Source organism: Hyaloscypha bicolor (assembly GCF_002865645.1).
Source record: "Hyaloscypha bicolor E unplaced genomic scaffold K444scaffold_92, whole genome shotgun sequence".
NCBI lineage: Eukaryota > Fungi > Ascomycota > Leotiomycetes > Helotiales > Hyaloscyphaceae > Hyaloscypha > Hyaloscypha bicolor.
In genome coordinates, this window is record NW_020194594.1 from 832,688 (window position 1) to 850,870 (window position 18,183).

The following is an 18,183-nucleotide window of genomic DNA, read 5'->3' on the forward strand; positions in this document are numbered from 1 at the left end:
TAACACGGACTTGTGTATTACTGCCCCCTTCTGGAAACGCGAATTCAATCCGATGCGCTTGTGCTTTTGAGGTTTTCATGTCCGAGTATATCGGTTCTTTCTCGGGTATTCCCCATCTCTGCTGGGGCTGCTGTTAAACACCCTGCTCAATTTTCATCTCACCTTGTTCTACTGAAGCTGTCTTACTATTAACACCCCCAGAAAAACTTTTCAACCTCTCGGCCACATTATATCCTAAGAACATCTCCACATTTGGCACAAAGCAAGCCGCCAAGATCAACAAGGCACTAACAGGATCGTCACATAGAACACAATCCTGAAGCTTGAGATATATGTCCGCATGACCTGCGGTCCTAAGGCCTAAATGATCTCTGGATAACACACGAGGCATTGGAGAAGTTGTCAGTGGCAATACCACCCAAGAGAGCCGGAAGTGACGAAGACGGAAGGCTGGCTGAAAGTACAGCTGGCGTAGCATATTCAGGAAGGTAGACTGCAATCTTGTTCTGAAGAACAGAGACGTAAAGTGCTTGATCTGTCGCTCCACCGCATGTCCGAATAGAACTTAGGACTCTGCTGACATGGCCAATGTCATGGGGTTCGACGACCAGTGTCACGGGGAAGGTGATGTTGTCCACGAAGCCGATCGCAGTACAACCCGGGACTCCGAGGACAATGAAAGCAGCGTAATTTCCCTTTGAGATTGGCGATAGGTATGCGACGACTGCGAAGGCCGGATAAGATGCGATGATGGCTTGGTGTTTGTCTTTTGGGATGTAGGAGAGAGCGAAACCGCCAAGGACTCGGCCGAGGTGAACTCCTCCGCCAACAACGGAGGATTGCCAACCAATTGTATGAATATCTGTTGAGAAGATTGTTCCAATAATAGTTGGCCAAAGGATTGTCATCGAGTAGTAGATCATGGCTGCGATTGTGGCACAACCTACCAGGGCAACGTAGCCAATGTTCGTGAAGAGTCGGACTGGGATCAGAGCTTGCTGTTTTACAATAAATGGTTCTGAAGGAGGATTACTGGTCATCTCAGAGAGTAGAATGTCCTAAGGTACCAAAACAATCAGAGCTACAAGTCTCGCAATGCCAAAGAGCGGTGGGCAGAGTACTTGAGCACTCTCCCAGGGGAGACAGTCCTCCCCCCAACACCCATGAAAGACCCACTGGGAAGGGAATCATGCCAATCGCGAAGAGAAAGTTGTCGCCATAGCCAATCTCGGCCGTCTGCTGACGTTTGCTCTTCCCATGAACATGGAGTTGATCATAAGTTAGCGGATGATACATGAACTGGTACGGCAAAAGGGCCATTACAGACTGATAATCCCTAAATAGCAAGAGTATCTCCAGTCAGATAGAGTGTGAGGTATGAACGATCTTGCAATCACAGGCCCGAAGACTGTTTCTCATCAGACTAGATTACCGTAACCATGATGGAAACTCATCAGCAATGGCAGATTCAAGAGAAAGAACAGAGTGACGATTGGTCCTCTCTGCTTGTTGGCACTAACTCTCCCAGAACAACCCCAAATGAGAGTTGACCAGCAGCTGCCAGGGCATTACACATGTTCGCTCCAATGAGCCCATTCACACCCTGAGCTGTGCATACCAAAATATTTCCAACCAATCCAAGCACCGACGTTCCCATCACCATCCATTTACGGCCAAAGATATCTGAGAGTCGTCCAACAAGCAGAAAGCCCGACGTTGAGCCGAGATTCCAGACTGTAGCAACCCAGCTGACGTTGGAGACGACCCGATGTCTTCATTGATAAGAGAGCTTTAAATTGTCAGAGTCGGTACAATGAAAGTTAATATAAGACCCTTTGGATACACGAACACTCACAACCGCAGTCCCAATGAATGGCACGCTTCGGAAGTGCCCCTCAGACATCTGATGCCAGGCAGCTCCAAACGCATTCCTATCTACGAAACTAATACTCCTATCCTTATGCACTGTCTACACCGTATCCGCGTCTCATTAAGTCTCTCATGTTCGTCCTACAAAGATTCCCTTATTCTCATTCATCTTTCATTGCTTCCAATTTCAGCAACACGGCCTCCCTACTTATAACTTTTTGGTATTTCTTCTAGAAGACTTGCTCAAGAGACATTATAAATACATTGCTCAAATAAACTTTCTTAATGCATGAACATAGCAGCCACAAGCCGGCTAAGGAAGTCAGATCTCGACATCAAACAGGGAATCGAAGTACCGGTATGTACAACATCTCGATCTTTTCATAATACGGTCTTCTGAAACAAATAATCTAAATTAAAAGAGCGATTACATATAATAGCAAACAATGCTCCTCACGCCCAGAACGTATATAGCCTACCAAGTGGAAACTGTACCGCAATTTCTGGACAATGGGGATACGGGGAACCGCTTCCCACTAGGATCCCCTCCTCAAACCTCATAGCAACCAGGGATATCAAAGTGAGAATTAATTCAACTGTTTCAAGAACAATTAATCTGTCCTCCATCGCCTTCTTTCAACTCCAGCTCACAACCCAATAAACTCTTGGTAACATCCCAAGAAACCGTGGACCCTGACTCGTAAACGCCTCACCCTTCCAACATCCCATCCCATCTCGTTTCGTCCGGAAAGACCCGATGTCTTTGGAATAGTCGAGACGTTTGCAAATGGGATTAAATCAGAATCGTTGCATCTGCCTTGCAGTGAATCTGTGTCAAACGGTGTTTTGCTCTGGGTTGAGTTTGGCCAACTCGAATTAAGTTCCAGTCAGATTATTCTGGGAGGATATGGGAGCATTGAAGATGAATGGCGCTCGGCGTAACTATCTGTGGAAGCGGGAGGGAAGCAAGTTGTGTTGAATCAGCGATCGTGGATTCGCCTGAACCTTCTCCTTTTCAAACAGAGAGGATCCTTGGCCTCGGGAGACTTCCTATGGGCTGGCTTACACGGAGAAGCTAGCAGCCTGCCATCCAAATCTTCATCCAGGGCTGACGAACATTCAAGCCATAAAAGGTATAGAGGAATGAATGTATCTAGTTGACTTTCTGCCATTACTCTAGAATAATTACAGATGTTTCATCGCACGGACCTCCCACCTATCCATTCACTCTCCTCCCTCAACACTCCAATACCAGCCCACCAAAGCCTATCCCGCTAAACTATCCATCCGTCCATATTTCCCAGCCATCGCTCACCAAGACCTATGCCACATTGAAACATGCCATGCGGCCCCAGCAATGTCATGATATAGGAAAGGGGGAATCGGAAAACATGCTAACAAAAGCACCGCAGTAGATTTTTGATGAAAAATGCTTCCTCTCCCGAGATTGCAATTTTGAAGCCTCAGCCCATCCATTGAAAATGCAAAATGACGCGCGCGGAAGCAGGGCATAGAGCATGATAAAAAGTTTGCAGAACTTTTGCTTTGAGGGACAACGTGGAAATGAGTAGATGAGACCGGTAGAATGCATGCTGAAGAAGTGTAAAGTCGGTAGAGTACAGGTCTTAATGTCGTAAAGAACCGAAGTTCAAGTATGGTACAATGACGATGTTATGGCGCTGGGGAAAAAGGAGGAGGTCGATGACTCGGGATGGGGCATGATGTTGAGAGAGTTCATGCAGTGGTAGTTTGGCTCGTGCCTCGGCCACGAGGAGCTCCTCCGCCTCCGCGACCACGTTGCTGGAATCCTCCCCGACCTCGCTGATTCATGCCTCCACGTCCTCCGGTATATCCGTTTCCTCCATATGCACCAGCCTTGGGTCGGCGAGGCTCAACATAGATAGGCTCTCCCATAACTTGGTGGGGATTGGCAGCGGCGGCAGCTTGATAGCCCTCAGGAGTCGCGTATTCGACAAAGGCACAGTTCTACACATCTGTCAGCGGCCATGATTGGATTGAGAATAGTGTTTAACTTACCTTGCTACGGTTGACATCAAAATAGATTAACTGACCAAAAGCCGCCAAAGCCGCCTTCAACTCCTCAGTACCGACCTTATCAGTTACGTTTCTGACATAACCCATTGTGCCCTCTTTCTCAGGGGGGGCAGAGATAGACTGCGGTCTGTTCTGGCGCTTGGCATGTTCGCTACCTGCAGTCTGCCATCCAGCTCCAGCTGGGTTGTTTTCTTTCTCCTTCTCGCTGGGGGCGACCGGAGTTGGAGTTGAGGATTGCGCAGGCTTGGCGGCTGGAGGTGCAGCACGAGTCTGGGCAGGCGGGGTCGAGGTCTTGGGGGCAACAACTGGTACGGCGGGCTTGGGCGTTGTAGAGGGTCCCAATGCAGCAGCCGCTCGGCTTGCCCAACTCAATGGCTTTGGGGGAGCTGCTGGCTGGGCTGTGGCTGGGGCTGGTGTCGGCTTGGTAGAGGACTGAGCTCGAGTAATTACCGGGCTGGGAACGGGGTCCTTTGGCTTCTCGGGCTCCTTGATCTCGGCTTCAACTTCCTTAGCAGCAACCTCGGGGGTGGGAACATCATCTTCCGCCGTGGTGGCAGTAGTTGCGTCTTCAGCCTCAACCACGGGAGCTGGCGTGCCATTCGTGGTAGGAGCTGGCTCTGAGACTGCTGCAGTCTCGATGGTTTCCTCCAGCTTCTTATCAACGACTTCGGTATCCAATGGTGCAGCTGTTGGCTCCTCAATAGAAGGTTGTGCCTTTGGCATCTCAACATCTTCAACCAAAGGTCCAGTTGCAGCCGAGTCATCTTGTGCATTGTCAACCAGTTCCTCCTCACCCTCATCATTTATGTACCGGAAAATATCGTTAAGAACAAAGTATCCGGTAGGTTGTTGGGCGAGGACGAAGGTCTGGACAAACTTCTTGAGCTCGGCAGATTTGTTGGATGTTTCACCGATGACTTGAATGACGATGTTATCGTAGGATGCTTGGGAATCGACGTTGGAAACGCGGACTTTGCAGTCTTGGAAACCGAGTTCCTTGATGCGCTCTTGTATAGCCTGTATTTGTTAGGTTGTGAAGTGGTGTAAATATCTTGCAAACTTACACTTCGGCCCACGGAAACTGGAGCTACCTCGGCCTCGAGACCAGAAACGAACTGGGATCGTTTCCCGTAAAAGAGCTACATCTGTCGTCAGCGCTTCACTTTCGAGTAAACGGTATAGAACTTACATGAAGCTTCTCCGGAGATTTGCTCAAGGTGGTGTAGTACTGTTCGACGAAATACCAGCCCACCTCGTCCTTCGAGAGGTCATTGCCCGAAGCACTGCCAGTGCTGGACTCAGTAGGACCCGAAGTGGCCGGATACTGCTCAGTAGTACTCTTGTATTGGTCTTGCTGCGAGAAACTGCCATTGGTCGCCATTATGCCTGCTAGTTGGGGGGCTGAGGAAGACAGATGTCGACCTCAAGGACAGGCGAAGGCGGATAGCTGCTGTGGAGCTGAAGACGCGCAGATACGGTGCAAAGATCAAGGAAGCCTCCGCAGGACAGGAGACAGGTGTGAAGGCCGCTGGTAGAGCTGTCGAGTCCTGTCACGGATATCGAACGCGTTTCCTGGGGTGTGGAGGGATGCTGTGGTGAATTTTTCTAGGACGAAGAAGGATCTCGAACTGAGGAAATACAATAAGATTAGGAAGGAGGTGGATAACACGAAACCGAAAGGTAGGTCCAAGAGGGAGGACTGGAGGCGGAGGGGATGGGAACAAGTTTGTTGTTGGTGGTGTATCGAAAGTGGAAGAGGTCCCTTGTGCTCGACGAAATTGTTCAATTGAAGCTAGTCGCGCTTGCTCGGTTATGGCTAGCTACCCACGTGACATGCCGGTGTGCTGAACCTCCATCAACATCAACTTGATTCTGTTCACCTCTCTCCACTAAACAGAGACAGAGAAAATTTTGCAGTTGTCTCCCATTCCACGCTCGGCAGTATTTTGTTCTCGTTTCATTCCGAGTATATCTAAAATATTCATCTATATTGTTTGAATTTGCACGCCAAGGTGCGCGTTTACTCGTAGCGACAGCACAACTCTTCCTGGCAGCTTCCTCTCTCCCTCTGTCAACATGCAACCTGCAAGAGATGTTGGAATAGCTATAGTGATCTTTGTATGTTCCAATGTGCCTTAAGCAAGCAGTAAGAGGTATGGATAGAAGTAGTTTCCAGCCTCGGGTCCCCGTTGAGCAAAACTTTGGACACGGTTACATTTCTTGCTCTTGTGACGTGGTGTCCCAAAAGCTGCTGCATGTCACTTCTTTCAACTTGTTTCGCTCTTGAAGTCATATAATTAAGTATTTGATATCAGTCAATGGTCAACTTTATATCAAATTTTGACACTTTCCCTGCCTTCCTAGAAATCGTCATTCAATTTTCAAATCAGAGATTATAATTCCGTGCAACAGGTATGTGAAGTGAAGCTCATGGGATCTACCTCTCACTCCCCTTTTCTCGCCTAGGTCCTACCAAAGAGACTCCAATCCATTGCCCTGAAGTTTCTTGCTGATGCTGGATAAATTAAGCTATAGCCCTAGTCTGCACGAGAAAACCCATGCTAACTTAATTTGTATTTGTATCGTGACCAGAATAACTATGAGCTACCCGTGATTCCTATCTGAACACAAGTCTTTTCGCCTTATCAAACGAGCATTCTTCGGTTTCAGCATGAAGACCGTACACTTTCAACGCCCTGTGAGTTAGCAGAAGATAAGTTAACAAAGATAATAGAAAATTGCCCTTTTGCTTCTTGCCAAGATGCAGCTCCCCAGCTCCTATGCCATACCTATGCCTTGTTCTAAGCTTGAAGTAGTCTTACTTTCATCTTAGCAATCGCTATCATCCTCTCCTTCATAGTAAGAATGTCCAATCCCGAGAGTTGCTCCATTGAAACTTCGGCGCCAATGTCATCCCGCACTTCGCATTTGGTGCAAAAATCGAGAGTCGGGAAAGCAGTAGTGTCCTTTGCTCTCCTGACGACAGGGCTTGCTGAGCCAGCCAAGAGAATGGCAGCGCAGAGTAGCCAGCTCACTCCACTCAGTACAATATATGCGATCAAACTTCTACAGCCGACAACGATGTTATATCTCAGCACCGCTGGCAATATGGCTGTGTCTGGCTCCGTAGTTGGGAAGACCGAAAGAATGGCGCTTCCGATAGCTGTGCTGTTATCGAATCCGAGACCGCGCTCCAGGTCCGCAAAGTCCTTTGCTTGGCAGTGGTAGATGGTTAGGGTAAGTAATGACTGTAGCCCAGCGACTGCCCGCGCGTTTCCGGCAGCATCATTGCGCGGGAGGGCGTCGATGCCGTGAAAATACCACCATATAAAATACGGGAGTGCTGGCATCCTAGAGCCAAATACGGCAAATGGACTGATGAGAGTCGTGTTGCTGCTGTCTGCTCCTAGAATGATGTCAAAGGCTTGCAGGAGCTCGGTCGCGTTTATCGAAGCGTCAATTGTTGGAATATTGGAGAATTTGTGGGACAAAATCGTTCCATTGAATCTGCCGTACGCGACCGTGGCACGATGGTAAGATGTTCGGACGCTTGTACTCCAGCCGTCACCATCGCGCCAGGTGGTACTATTAAAGCATTTGTCAAAGTTTAGGGTTAAAGAGCAAAGGGTAAGGTCTAATCAGACAGTCAGTGGTTCGTTAATCGCAGTAGGGTAGTTGCAATTCTACTCACGGGCTTGGACCCCTCCATCTGCACCATTCTTCAAGCAAAGTGCGAACGCAAACAGCTCAGAACCGTACACTCCGCCCTCGGTTTCCGTATTGTACGTCCAATTTTGCGTGCCCTGTTCAAATTCAAAGAGATAGCCTTGTTGATCAATGGCTAGGTAAGCATCCGCCTCCATAGAGTTGTTGGTTTCTAAAACTTGTTGCACAGAATTTTCGATTCCCCCAGGAACAAAAAGTGTGGTCAGACAGTTCGAACCGATTCGTGCGTGATTTTGGCGCGCGCAATTTTCCCGGTTACTGCCTTCCGTTATGTCGACAGTCCTCGTAGTGTCGGATACAAATTCATTGAAGCCAGTTGAGTAAAGCAGGTCGGTTGCTGGTGCCCATAATCGTGCAAGTGAGGCGTTGAAAGTACCGATTCCGAAGCCGTAAACGGGGTTTGTTTCGACGCGATAGAAGGTTGCTCTTGTTTCAACATTGCCTAAAACGGTGTCAGCAATTTCGATCAGAATATTTGGGAATGGGATCTATGGAAATGTATGATGCTATCTATCACTCACTCATAACCACTATATTCAAGACGGGGACTAAGGCTATTGCGATCAAACGTACTACACTCCATAATCGAGTGACAATTCCAACTTTCCCTCTCCAAGCAACGATGCTAACCAAACTCGAAAATCCCGATCCTTCTTGTAAGACCAGATAATCTAGGAAGCCGAGGCCGCGAGGAGGGTTATTACGGGCAACAAGAATAGTTTGCAGTGTATTGAATGCAGCTGCAATCGTTGCAGCAAGCATCACACCTCCTACCTCAGACAATATTCTGAGTATGAGAAGTGCGCTGCTGGGTGAACTGCCTATAACGCGAAGGTGTGACACTGATTGTGGATAAAATGCATAAGTTGTAGTGAGGATAGGGAATATCAAAGCCAGAATTGCCGACACCCATGAGAGAGAGATATGCCCAAATAATTTTCTAGTCATTTCTGTGCATTCTCGAAGCAAGCCTAGCAAGTAGTGCTTGATCGTAGAAATAAGCGAGACCTTTACCACCTTTCTATACTCTTTGGCACCACTGCAAAAACATTGATTAGTGATCAGTGATTTGGAGGTAGGAGTAGGAAGAGCCTTCTTACCAATTGACCTTTTCAGGAGGCATTACGTCTGTCTTCTGCATTTGCAGTTGATAACGTGCAAAGGCTTGTTGATGCGTTGATGTACGTATCGGGTAGCTAGACAAAACTGTTTAGTTGGATAATGCGTTAAATATTTTGAGGGAAACTTTAAAAGCAGGGGTTGGAATCGTTTTGCTCTAGAGTGAGTTCGGGGGCTGATTTCGAGGCTGTCCCCTGGTCTCGATGGGCGAACAATTAAGACTACTTAAGACTTTTTTACGACGAGGCTTGGTGAGAGAATAAATTCTGGAGCTGCCGTTCCCGATTCCGATGTTTTGTACAGTGATTGGATAATCTACTCAGTCGGGCGTGTTGCGGGTTCCTCCCCACACTCGGGCGTGTCTTTTCGCCTTGTTCTGTACGACTAGGTACAATGCGCCACAAAAGGAGAAGATCCGTGGTGTTTCCTAATGAGAGGACAGCAAAGTGGCAATAAGCATATGGATAAAATAATTGCCTCATATGTTTGCAGTCTCACTGGGCTATTGCGAACCTCATGGTTGTAAGTAATCATACATACTAGCAATTTCAAACTGAGCTTAAATATTATCTGCTGCCTTGAACCCGGCTGCGGTGGTCATTTGAAACTGTGAATAGCTTAACCGGGCGTAGCTGTCTCGGAACTTGCCAGAAGTTGAGTATAGGAGATTCAAATATCGCCATTTTCGGCAAGTATGGTTGTGTCCCCCGGACCAATCGGAGCCAAAAGAGAATATGCGATTAAAGCAAGACGAAGACTTGTCACCATACCTTAAGAGAGCCAAAACGGTACCCTTGAGTGCTAAAATAAAAATAATAAAAAAATAAAAATAGATAGCCTCCAGGTGAACGCTCAGGTTTTCTCCGTGTGTGCCGGAGTTGCTCAGGCTTTTCTCAGACATACTCGCCCTCGAAAACATTGTACTGTTTCGCCCCCACTCTGCTTTGAGTACATTTTTGACCAAGTACGAAAGCAACACCAAGTCCAAGAGTAATTGACAAAAGTCGGTTCTCGAGTATGAAGAAACAATAGTTACGAATTCAAATCCCATAGCCCCTTCTCATGGTCTTGAGTTCCAGGATTCCTCTTCCTCTTAGGCCCTATCTTCGCCGACATAGGAAACTGTGCTTTCAGGCGCTGCACAATCCGATCATAAAGCAAGAAGATTCCAACAACGAATGTCGTTAAGGCAATACCCACAACCCAAAAGAGCCAGAATTTGCCTTTTCCTGGCGCGAAACTGCCTTGAATACCCAGGATCGTTGCCACCGAAGAGAATGGCAGAAACACCATGGCCAACAGACTAAGCCTAGCAATCCCATGATTCTCGACAAGACCCTGCTTCCCCTCTCCAATCTCCACCAAAGCCGTGAGGAGCCGGATGATCTTCTCTATCCTCTGAGACGTAGCGTGAAACCAAGCATGAAGATTCACGAAATCATCCTCCCAGTCGCGAGCCTGCTCGGCACCAAGCAACGAAGTTGGATCTCGTGGCCAGGCTTGAGGTCCCCGTTTCACACATTGTTCTTTGGTCTCGTCGATGAGCTCAATGTAGAGTGTGACCCGACGGCGGTGGATGAACAACTCCTTCAGATAAGCTTCGAGATCTCGAAACCCATGCTCCTCTCTTTCGAGCTTGTATTCGATGGTTGTGATATCTCGGTTGACATATTCGTTGATCACGATCCAGTTCGAGGCCGCCAGCTGATAAAGATCACCGAGGACGAAGAAACAGTCTGAGCGGGCTAAGCGGCGGTGCGAGTCTGTCGAAAGACGTTCTTTGAGATGGCGGATAAGGGCTTCGCGGTTCGTTGCGTGTGGACCGATGTCATTGATAGATGGATTAGCCAATGTCGGACGGCGCATGAAGCTGCGGTATACTGGAGGTCCGCAGAATCCTGTACCTGGAGGGAGCTTGAACGGGGCGTCAATGAGGAAAATGGCTGAAGAACCTTAGCTCTATAGTAATTCAAGATTTCGTATCTGTCACTTACCACTCCAGCCTTTAGACTGAGAACTCCTTTTCCCAAACCAAACCGCAATATTCTGCTTCGTACAGAGAAGGAATTCCGGCCTCTCATCACCTCGTTCCAGTAGGTTCAATTTTCCAGCCTTTCGAGGTAGTCTCGTAATGCTCTCGTCAGGGACTAGATAATCCAGGGAAGGGTCTTGCGTGACATCTGCGCCAGCTTGGGGCCCACATTTCGATGTTGAGTTGACGGAAAGAGATTTATTGGAGATTGCGAGGCTTTGAACAAATCGTATTTGCAAGAAGTCATGCCACTTCTGGCTCGAGGGCAGGGCAGGAAGTAAGTCCATCAAATTTCCATCCTTGAACCAATCTCCATTCTTTACGTGGTCCGCGAAGAACTGCGGATTGATGTCAAAAAACCCACCTAAGAGAGCAATAGTCTCTGGGCAGACATTTTCAACCAGAAAGATGTTGCAGGCTTCATTTTGGTCTTGTAGGTGAGGAAGGTATTCGGCCAACTTTGTGGTACCCTCGAAATCTCGGCGGTTGATGCTGGATTGGCCGGACTCCTGAGATTCGTTTGTGTTGGCTATAAGGATCGTGAATTTTGGGGCGCTTCCACAAGTATCCTTCTTAATGTTCACAAAATCATCGAGTCCTTTGTATCCAGGTGAAGTGTCGTTCAAACGACGAATTAGAGCGCAATAGTCCTGAGAAGACTGGAACAATGAGTTGGCCATTGTGAAACTGCGTTCAATGTAGGAGAAAGAAAAGCTCTGGCCTCCGGAGAGCGACATCTTTTATTCTTAGGGTAGCACTCCAGTAGGATTTGAAGATATGCAGGCGGGATCAAGAATGGAAGCACGCAGCTTGTGGCGTCATGGAGGAGCCTTACCAGGGCTGCCTAAGACAAATGAAGCCATTAAGCGAGTTAAACCAGGCTAAAAAGAAATGAACTTGTGGGGGGGGCATAAGGCTGCCAAGTACTTTACGTAAAGAGAATTCTCAGACTCATTGTGATCAGGATCACCTCTTGAAGGTTCTGTTCCCGCACGTCTTATTATTTCTCCAAAGGGGTTCCAACCCCTAAAACTGTAACCGTCATTGAATACATTAGGGCGCCGCTGCTCTGGAAACAGCCGTAGCAGTGAAGAGAATGAGCACCTTGGGAGAAGGGAAGAACTCGATTGGTATACGACGTCGGGGTAGTGTAGTGAATATCAAATACACTTGAGGCAAGAAGCAGTTGTCTCTGATGTACAGCACCGTCGGAGAGATCGAGAGCAAATTTCTCGACGTTAGGACTCGCCGTGAAAGGAGGTGTGTTGCTGCGGCCAGGGTCTTCTTTTTCTTGACCGGCGGACGCAGTAAGTTCTGGATAGGATAGTGCGTCCATCCGCGTTGAAATTTTGGAGATTTTGTGTGCGAGAAAATGAAAGAAATTCAGGAATGCAGTGTAGAGGCAAGTCAGGAGGATTGGGACCGGAAATCCGAGAATTTGATGTATTTAATAGGTAGAATGGCAAAAAAAAAAAAAAAAAAAAAAAGGCACAAATATCTACAAGAGAGAAGTTGCGCATGAGTTGCTTCTAGTTCCTAAGAATTGAAGTATCTTGTTCTGTAGTATCCCAAAGGAGGGGGATGTTGCTCTCTAGCCCTTGATTTCTAAACCAAAAGAAAGGGGTGCTTAACGTCGAAATTCCTCACGTGCTTTGGAATCTGGATGGCAATACAAGACGACCGTCCAATACAAAGATCACGCCTTTGAAGATTCTCACATTCGTTTAACTCGAAGTAGGCAAGAAGGACACGTCTTATCTCGCAATGCAAAAGGGAGACGTGCCAGGCTCCTCCACAGCAAGACCTTCCTTTTCGATAATTCTCAATGACTACGTCTCCTTGAGCACATTGAAGTGTATCCTTCGAAACTACTAACACGGTAATGTAAGAGAAACAATCATATAGGGAGAAGATGCACTCAACACATCCAAGGCGCAGATTCAACTCCGAGAACAAGCCCCAACACCAAAGCAAAAGGAGCAACAGAAGAGAACTACGAGCACAACACTTGAGCACATCATTTAAACTCAAGGAATACCTCATAATTCAGGTTGCCCACAGCAATGCAAGAAACGCAGATGGAATGCGGCGTTTCCCTGCGGCATCGAGTTTTGTACAATCGACAGCGGGAACATGTCGTTGGTATAAGATCCTCAGCATCAGATAGGCTCTGGGTTGCGAAATTGGTGGGAAGAGCAGTTGATTGAACCGAGTCGGGAACGTCATTTTTAAGGTCAAGCATGCGGTCATGCAAGTTTTTGGGTGTGTTAATTGGGGGCTTGAGTTTGGGTTTGGGCGTTAGGTTCGAGCTCTTCAGGCAGCTCTTAAACATTAGTTCGGCGTAAGTTTGTGGTTGATATTCATCTGAATCCTGATAACCGGAGTCGGCTGTCAGGTTCGACGCAAGACTGCGATGTGACCATGGTCTGGCGGAAGGCAACTCAGGCCCGGGAAATTGCTTCGCCATTGCAACTTCTCCGGGTCCAAAAGCGGCCGACGGATTTGAGAGGCGGCCCTCGGGGAATTCAGTGGAGAGCCCTTTTGCTTTCGCTGACTCCGGATGGGAGCTAGGCCCAGTAATATATCCGATGAATGTACAAGAAGGGTGGTCGGGAAGCATATCCCAGACAGATATCAGCATCGACAGAACGATCAATGTTGAAAAGCTTGGATAGACGGCTTCAATCTTGGCCCGCTTTCCAAGAAAGGGTACGCTCTCCAGCCACCGTAGGCACTGCTGCATGTCCAGTGGGCCTTGGTTTTGCTCTAAGCCTAGCTTGACCAAGACATGAGGAGTTCGGAATTCTACCAAGTCCCTTCTGCTCAAAAGTGGACAGGGAGCTGTATGGGAATCCTCAAAGTCAATGTCCATCGCATCCATGAATGTCGATAGCCTTGTAGGTTCTTCCAGAGGAGGCACTTGTTCTGGAGGCTGGAGGATTTGTCGTGGACAAAACTCAATACCAGGAAGCTTCGAGTCTGCTGTATAGTCGATATGAATTGGCGTGGTGCACCACTATAACCTCCTCCCCTTTCTGCCTTTCTTCGTCTCCTTCAACTTTAATTGAAACAAAATCTCCGCATGAAGACAAGAGGTCGAGAATCTCCGTTTATTGATCCAGTTATCGAGCACTTCGATCAATGTGTTCGTGAAAGAGTACTCGCCAGTTGGAGAAGCTCGGGATTCGAAGCCACACGTGACGATGGCTTCCATGGTTCCGTACTGAGAGCGCATTGTTGAGCTTGCTGCCGCACATGTGTCGAGCAGGATGAGAACGTCTGATCTTGCTTTTGCGATGAGACTTTGGATTGCGGATCAGTCGACGGAGGTATAGTCTGGGCCTTGGCCGCATGTCCACTCCGCTTGTCTTGCGTTGCTAATTCTCCCGTGTCCAGCATAGTACAGGATGAAAAGATTGCGGTCATTATCTGCTGATCGCAATAGGTCAATGGACTTGCTCATGAGTTCTAGATGGGAGTCGCGGCTTGGTATCAGCCAGGTATCGGTCTTGAAGCCATAATCTTGGAATTTCTCGTCCAGGGGATGCAATTCGGGCTCCATTCCAAGTCCACCATATTACCAGCGCATCAAGTTCACGCTGACAGTATCATAACGAGTGCGGCCTTTATTTGGGAAGGCAGCTTTCCGCAGCCTCGTTGAGGTCGGTGGCGAAGGCTGAGATGTCTGTGATATGATACTTGGCGCTGGAAGTATCATGGGACGAGCCTGAGATGTTGGTATTCAGGGAACCTCTGCCCTGAGGACTTTAGATGTGTAGATGCGTCGCTTGGTACTGGGCATACTGTAGCCTCGTCGCCAGACGAGAGGACATCGAACGCGGGGTCCATCCCACACAGCCTTGGGAAATTAACTCTCCTCGGTCGGTATGGTTAGTGAACGAATGAATATTAGAGATTTGTTGAGTGAGATTATAGGAGGGAAGCATCTAGAAGAGAGGCTATAATAACGCTGATAGAAGGAGAGGACTAGTGGAGGAGGCGCTGCTTCGGGTGACAAGGCTGCGCTCTGGCTGCAAGCTTAGTCACCCAGCCCTCAGCCAATAATCTGCATCTTAAGTGATCGTACCCAACTACAGCACCTCTCCGATGCAGTACAGTTAGAAATGCATAGAAACATATCATTCTCATTGATCCGGTTTCCTATCTCTCTTCAAGGATCTCTTTGTCCGCCTGTACGCTGTTGAGAAGAGTTAGAGGAGTCATTTATAACAAGTCTAAAGGGTATTTAGTTGGTGCGATGGAGCAAGACAATTTCACTGGGTTCACTTGGTACGGTAGGGTGAATATTCAAGAGGTCAAAGTTAACAAAGCCAGGTTATAACTCTACCAAGCCCGAACTCAAGATTCCGGACGTAATATCCCATCAAGACCAGCAAGTTCGTTAGAGGATTACCGCAACTAGTATGCGAATCACGCAACCGAGCCCAGGGATTGAGCCTTTATTGCAAGAAAGGGGGAAACTAGCACAATAACCACGACTTGAAGGCTGAGGGCCTAATTCTAATCAAGACGAGGTTGACGCGTAGCATCAGAAGACATTCAGGACAAGCAATTCCCTTTAAAGATAGATACTGAAGCAGGGAATCTAGAAATAACGAACTAATCAATGGCAATGGACGTTTTATGATACTGTTTCCAAGCAAGTGCAATCACCCTCTGACTGAAGACACAGCCAACAATAAGGCATTTCCCTCTGCCGCACGAAAGTAATAACGACAAATTCCGAGAAGAGAAACAAGTGCAAATCCAATCTCAACAAAGACTCAACTTTGAATTCACCTGACACAACCCACAAAAACCTCATGCCCTTCTCCTCTTCTCCCTGGATAACTTATCCATCGTTCTTATCCAACAAAGAGATAAGGTTCATAGTTGCGGTACGAATACGCGACTTGCAAAGTTCGAGCTCGCCTTCTATGGTTCCCGATTTAGACTGCCGAGATCGGGATGGATGAATGAATGACTGCATTGCCTCATATATTGGGGCCGAGATGCGATACAACTCTCGAGCTGAGAATGAAAGTCAAATATATTGGCCGTTTAATCGGATCCCGCCATACAGTCTGAGATCGGGGTGGGGGGTTGATTCCTGCTTGGGATGGCTGAGTTTTGGAGCTAGGGAAGAGGTGTGCGGTTTGAAAAGATGTGAGGAATGCACGATGCTTAGAGAGCTCCCCGCTTGGGGAAGCATATCTTGTTTGTAAGAGTGATAGAAGGGAAGGGTAGTATGCACGGTGATTAGATGGCTCTTTTTTCCCAGCAGAGAGTTGGATGGAAACTGTTCAACGTCGCCCTTCATACTCTATGTATCTGTTAGAGAAAGAACATGGTGCTGCTCCTACTAGCATGATGCGAAAACCCACGCCTTCCTGATATGTATTAAAAGCAGAAACAAAGGAGAATTGTGCCTGTCTTTGGTATAAAGCGTAGCGGCGACATCGATTTCCATGCAAGCAAACAAGAAACAGAGATTCCAGTGAGAAGCATTAACGCCATTGCATGCCAGCGTCATTCTCTGTCGTCTGCAAAGCCCAGTTAATCAGCCAACGTTGCCAATGCATCGAATATCCATCCTCGCTCCCCCCAACTTCCAATCCCCAATCTAATCATCGTATCCATCCGTAAATATCGTGATAATGTCCAGTCGAGAGCAGTGTCCGGGCCGTCGTATCCATGAATCATTCAAGCAACAGCGACCTTCTCCCCGCCACTCAACAAAACCTTCTCATTCTCCACGTCCATACCCTTGGGGACACCCCGCTTCCGCATAACCGCATCCTGGCCGCCCATTCTCCGGCCTAGCGCGCGCTCCAGCTTCGCCCCCAGCGCCAGCTTGCTCAGGTTCTCGCTCTTCTCGGTGCTCGGGACGTAGCGCTGCGTGGCCAGCTTCTTGTTCTCCAGCTTCTCGAGCCCCTCCTCGATGTCCTTGATTTCTTGCTGTGCGGAGGCGGAGGAGAGGGAGGTCTTGACGGTGTTGGCGACCGAGGGGGCCATGCTGTAGGTGCTGAAGCGGGTGGAGGCACGTTTGGAGGACAGCTGCGGAGAGGATATTATGTCAGCGGATGCGACAACGGCGAAGCGTGGCGAGGAGGGATTGTGATGGGAGAGAGGGGGGGGGAGCTTACACTTGGTGCCATGATGGGGCGAGATGACTCGAGAGAAGCGCCCATTGTGGTGATGTGATGTGATGTGATGTGATGTTTCAGGATCCGTCGCTTCCGATCTGTTGCTCAGCTCGACTCGGCTCGACTCGATATTCTCTCCGATAGCTTGGCTGTGTGCTTGTGGCTCGCAGAAGGAGATCGCAGATGTGGGATTCGCGCGTTGATGGAGGTTTGGTTGTTGTGCGAAGGTCGGAAAGTGGACTTGCTCTAGTGCGATCTTGGGGCGGTCGGAGGCGTTTGGGTTGCCACGAGGTAGCGGATCAATCTCAAACACGAGTTCCCTGAAAGTGGGTCGAGAGCCTTTAAATGCTCTAGTAAGGGCACAGTCACAGGCCAGGCACAGGGAAAACTTTCTTTTGTCTTCTGTCGTCAAAGGGCCAGCTGTTTGAGCCTTGAGGGATCGGATGGCTGTCTGTCTGTCTGGAGGTGAAGTGAAGTGAGGTGTTCGGGCGTGAGGAAGTGAATCGCGGGGAAGAGGAAGAGCCCAGCCGCACCGTCTTTGTCCACAGAGCAACTGTACAGTACTGATCGGGATCAGCGAGGGTCTGGTGCAATTCAATGATTCCCGGTCTGGTCGCAATGGAATTTGGCTTCGGGTTCTACAGGTACAGTATGCACGCAAAGACGTTGGCGTTGGCGTTGGCTACTGCGATGATCCGACCGCAATGCAGGCAGGCTTTGTTCCGATGCTGGTGGTGGGTTCACTGGGTTGCTCCCGGTGCAAGAGTAGATGTGGGTGTGTGCTGACTGTGTGGTACAGGAACGGTTCCTCATTCGGGACTCGAGGGAGCGCTGTGAGTGGAGGAGGGAGGAGAGGAGGGGCAGGGCAGGATTCTTCTGCAGCGGAGGGCAAAGTCAAAGTCAAAGTCAAAGGAGGGCAAAGATGGGCGGCAACCACGGACCACCACCACCAGCAGCAGCAAGCAGGCCAGTTCAGCCAGCAGGCCAGTAGCCTCGGGTATGCCGCTGCCCGTCTCAGCTGTGCGAGGTAGCCTGCTGCAGTTCCCGCACGTGGCAGCCCACCGAGAGAAGGCCGATCAGGGGCAGAAAGGGGCTTCTAGCGGCCCAGTGAAACGTGGAACTTCAGGCATTGCCCGGCACGCCACGTGAGGGAAGCCGATAAGTCAAGGCCCCATGTCGATGACTTACTGTGGTATTCACAACACTGAGAAGAACACACAAAGGCTTGTGGAACAA

General features: G+C 48.7%; 5 protein-coding genes across 5 annotated transcripts; all 5 read right to left on the reverse strand.

Annotated features, from left to right (window-relative positions):
• Positions 1 to 44: 44 nt before the first annotated feature.
• K444DRAFT_631095 (uncharacterized protein) lies at positions 45 to 1,929 on the reverse strand (the record flags this gene model as incomplete). The annotated part of the gene is made up of 6 exons (XM_024883303.1): positions 45 to 142; positions 187 to 287; positions 385 to 1,058; positions 1,177 to 1,336; positions 1,521 to 1,772; positions 1,856 to 1,929. The coding sequence occupies 6 exons, from the start codon at positions 1,927 to 1,929 to the stop codon at positions 45 to 47; spliced, it is 1,359 nt and encodes a 452-aa protein (XP_024735415.1).
• Positions 1,930 to 3,603: 1,674 nt separating this feature from the next.
• K444DRAFT_531884 (uncharacterized protein) lies at positions 3,604 to 5,305 on the reverse strand (the record flags this gene model as incomplete). Its single annotated transcript, XM_024875035.1, has 4 exons — positions 3,604 to 3,855; positions 3,907 to 4,941; positions 4,989 to 5,063; positions 5,114 to 5,305. The coding sequence occupies 4 exons, from the start codon at positions 5,303 to 5,305 to the stop codon at positions 3,604 to 3,606; spliced, it is 1,554 nt and encodes a 517-aa protein (XP_024735416.1).
• Positions 5,306 to 9,450: 4,145 nt separating this feature from the next.
• On the reverse strand, positions 9,451 to 11,483 carry K444DRAFT_664560 (uncharacterized protein; the record flags this gene model as incomplete). Its single annotated transcript, XM_024886978.1, has 2 exons — positions 9,451 to 10,712; positions 10,764 to 11,483. Coding segments are annotated over 2 exons (1,631 nt in total), but the record flags the coding sequence as incomplete, so codon positions are not given.
• A 1,335-nt stretch (positions 11,484 to 12,818) lies between these two features.
• K444DRAFT_631099 (uncharacterized protein) lies at positions 12,819 to 13,682 on the reverse strand (the record flags this gene model as incomplete). The annotated part of the gene is made up of 1 exon (XM_024883304.1): positions 12,819 to 13,682. One exon carries the CDS (start codon positions 13,680 to 13,682, stop codon positions 12,819 to 12,821), a length of 864 nt encoding a protein of 287 aa, XP_024735418.1.
• Positions 13,683 to 16,582: 2,900 nt separating this feature from the next.
• Positions 16,583 to 16,983, reverse strand: K444DRAFT_510198 (uncharacterized protein; the record flags this gene model as incomplete). The annotated part of the gene is made up of 2 exons (XM_024873432.1): positions 16,583 to 16,858; positions 16,948 to 16,983. Coding segments are annotated over 2 exons (312 nt in total), but the record flags the coding sequence as incomplete, so codon positions are not given.
• Between the last annotated feature and the right edge of the window lie 1,200 nt (positions 16,984 to 18,183).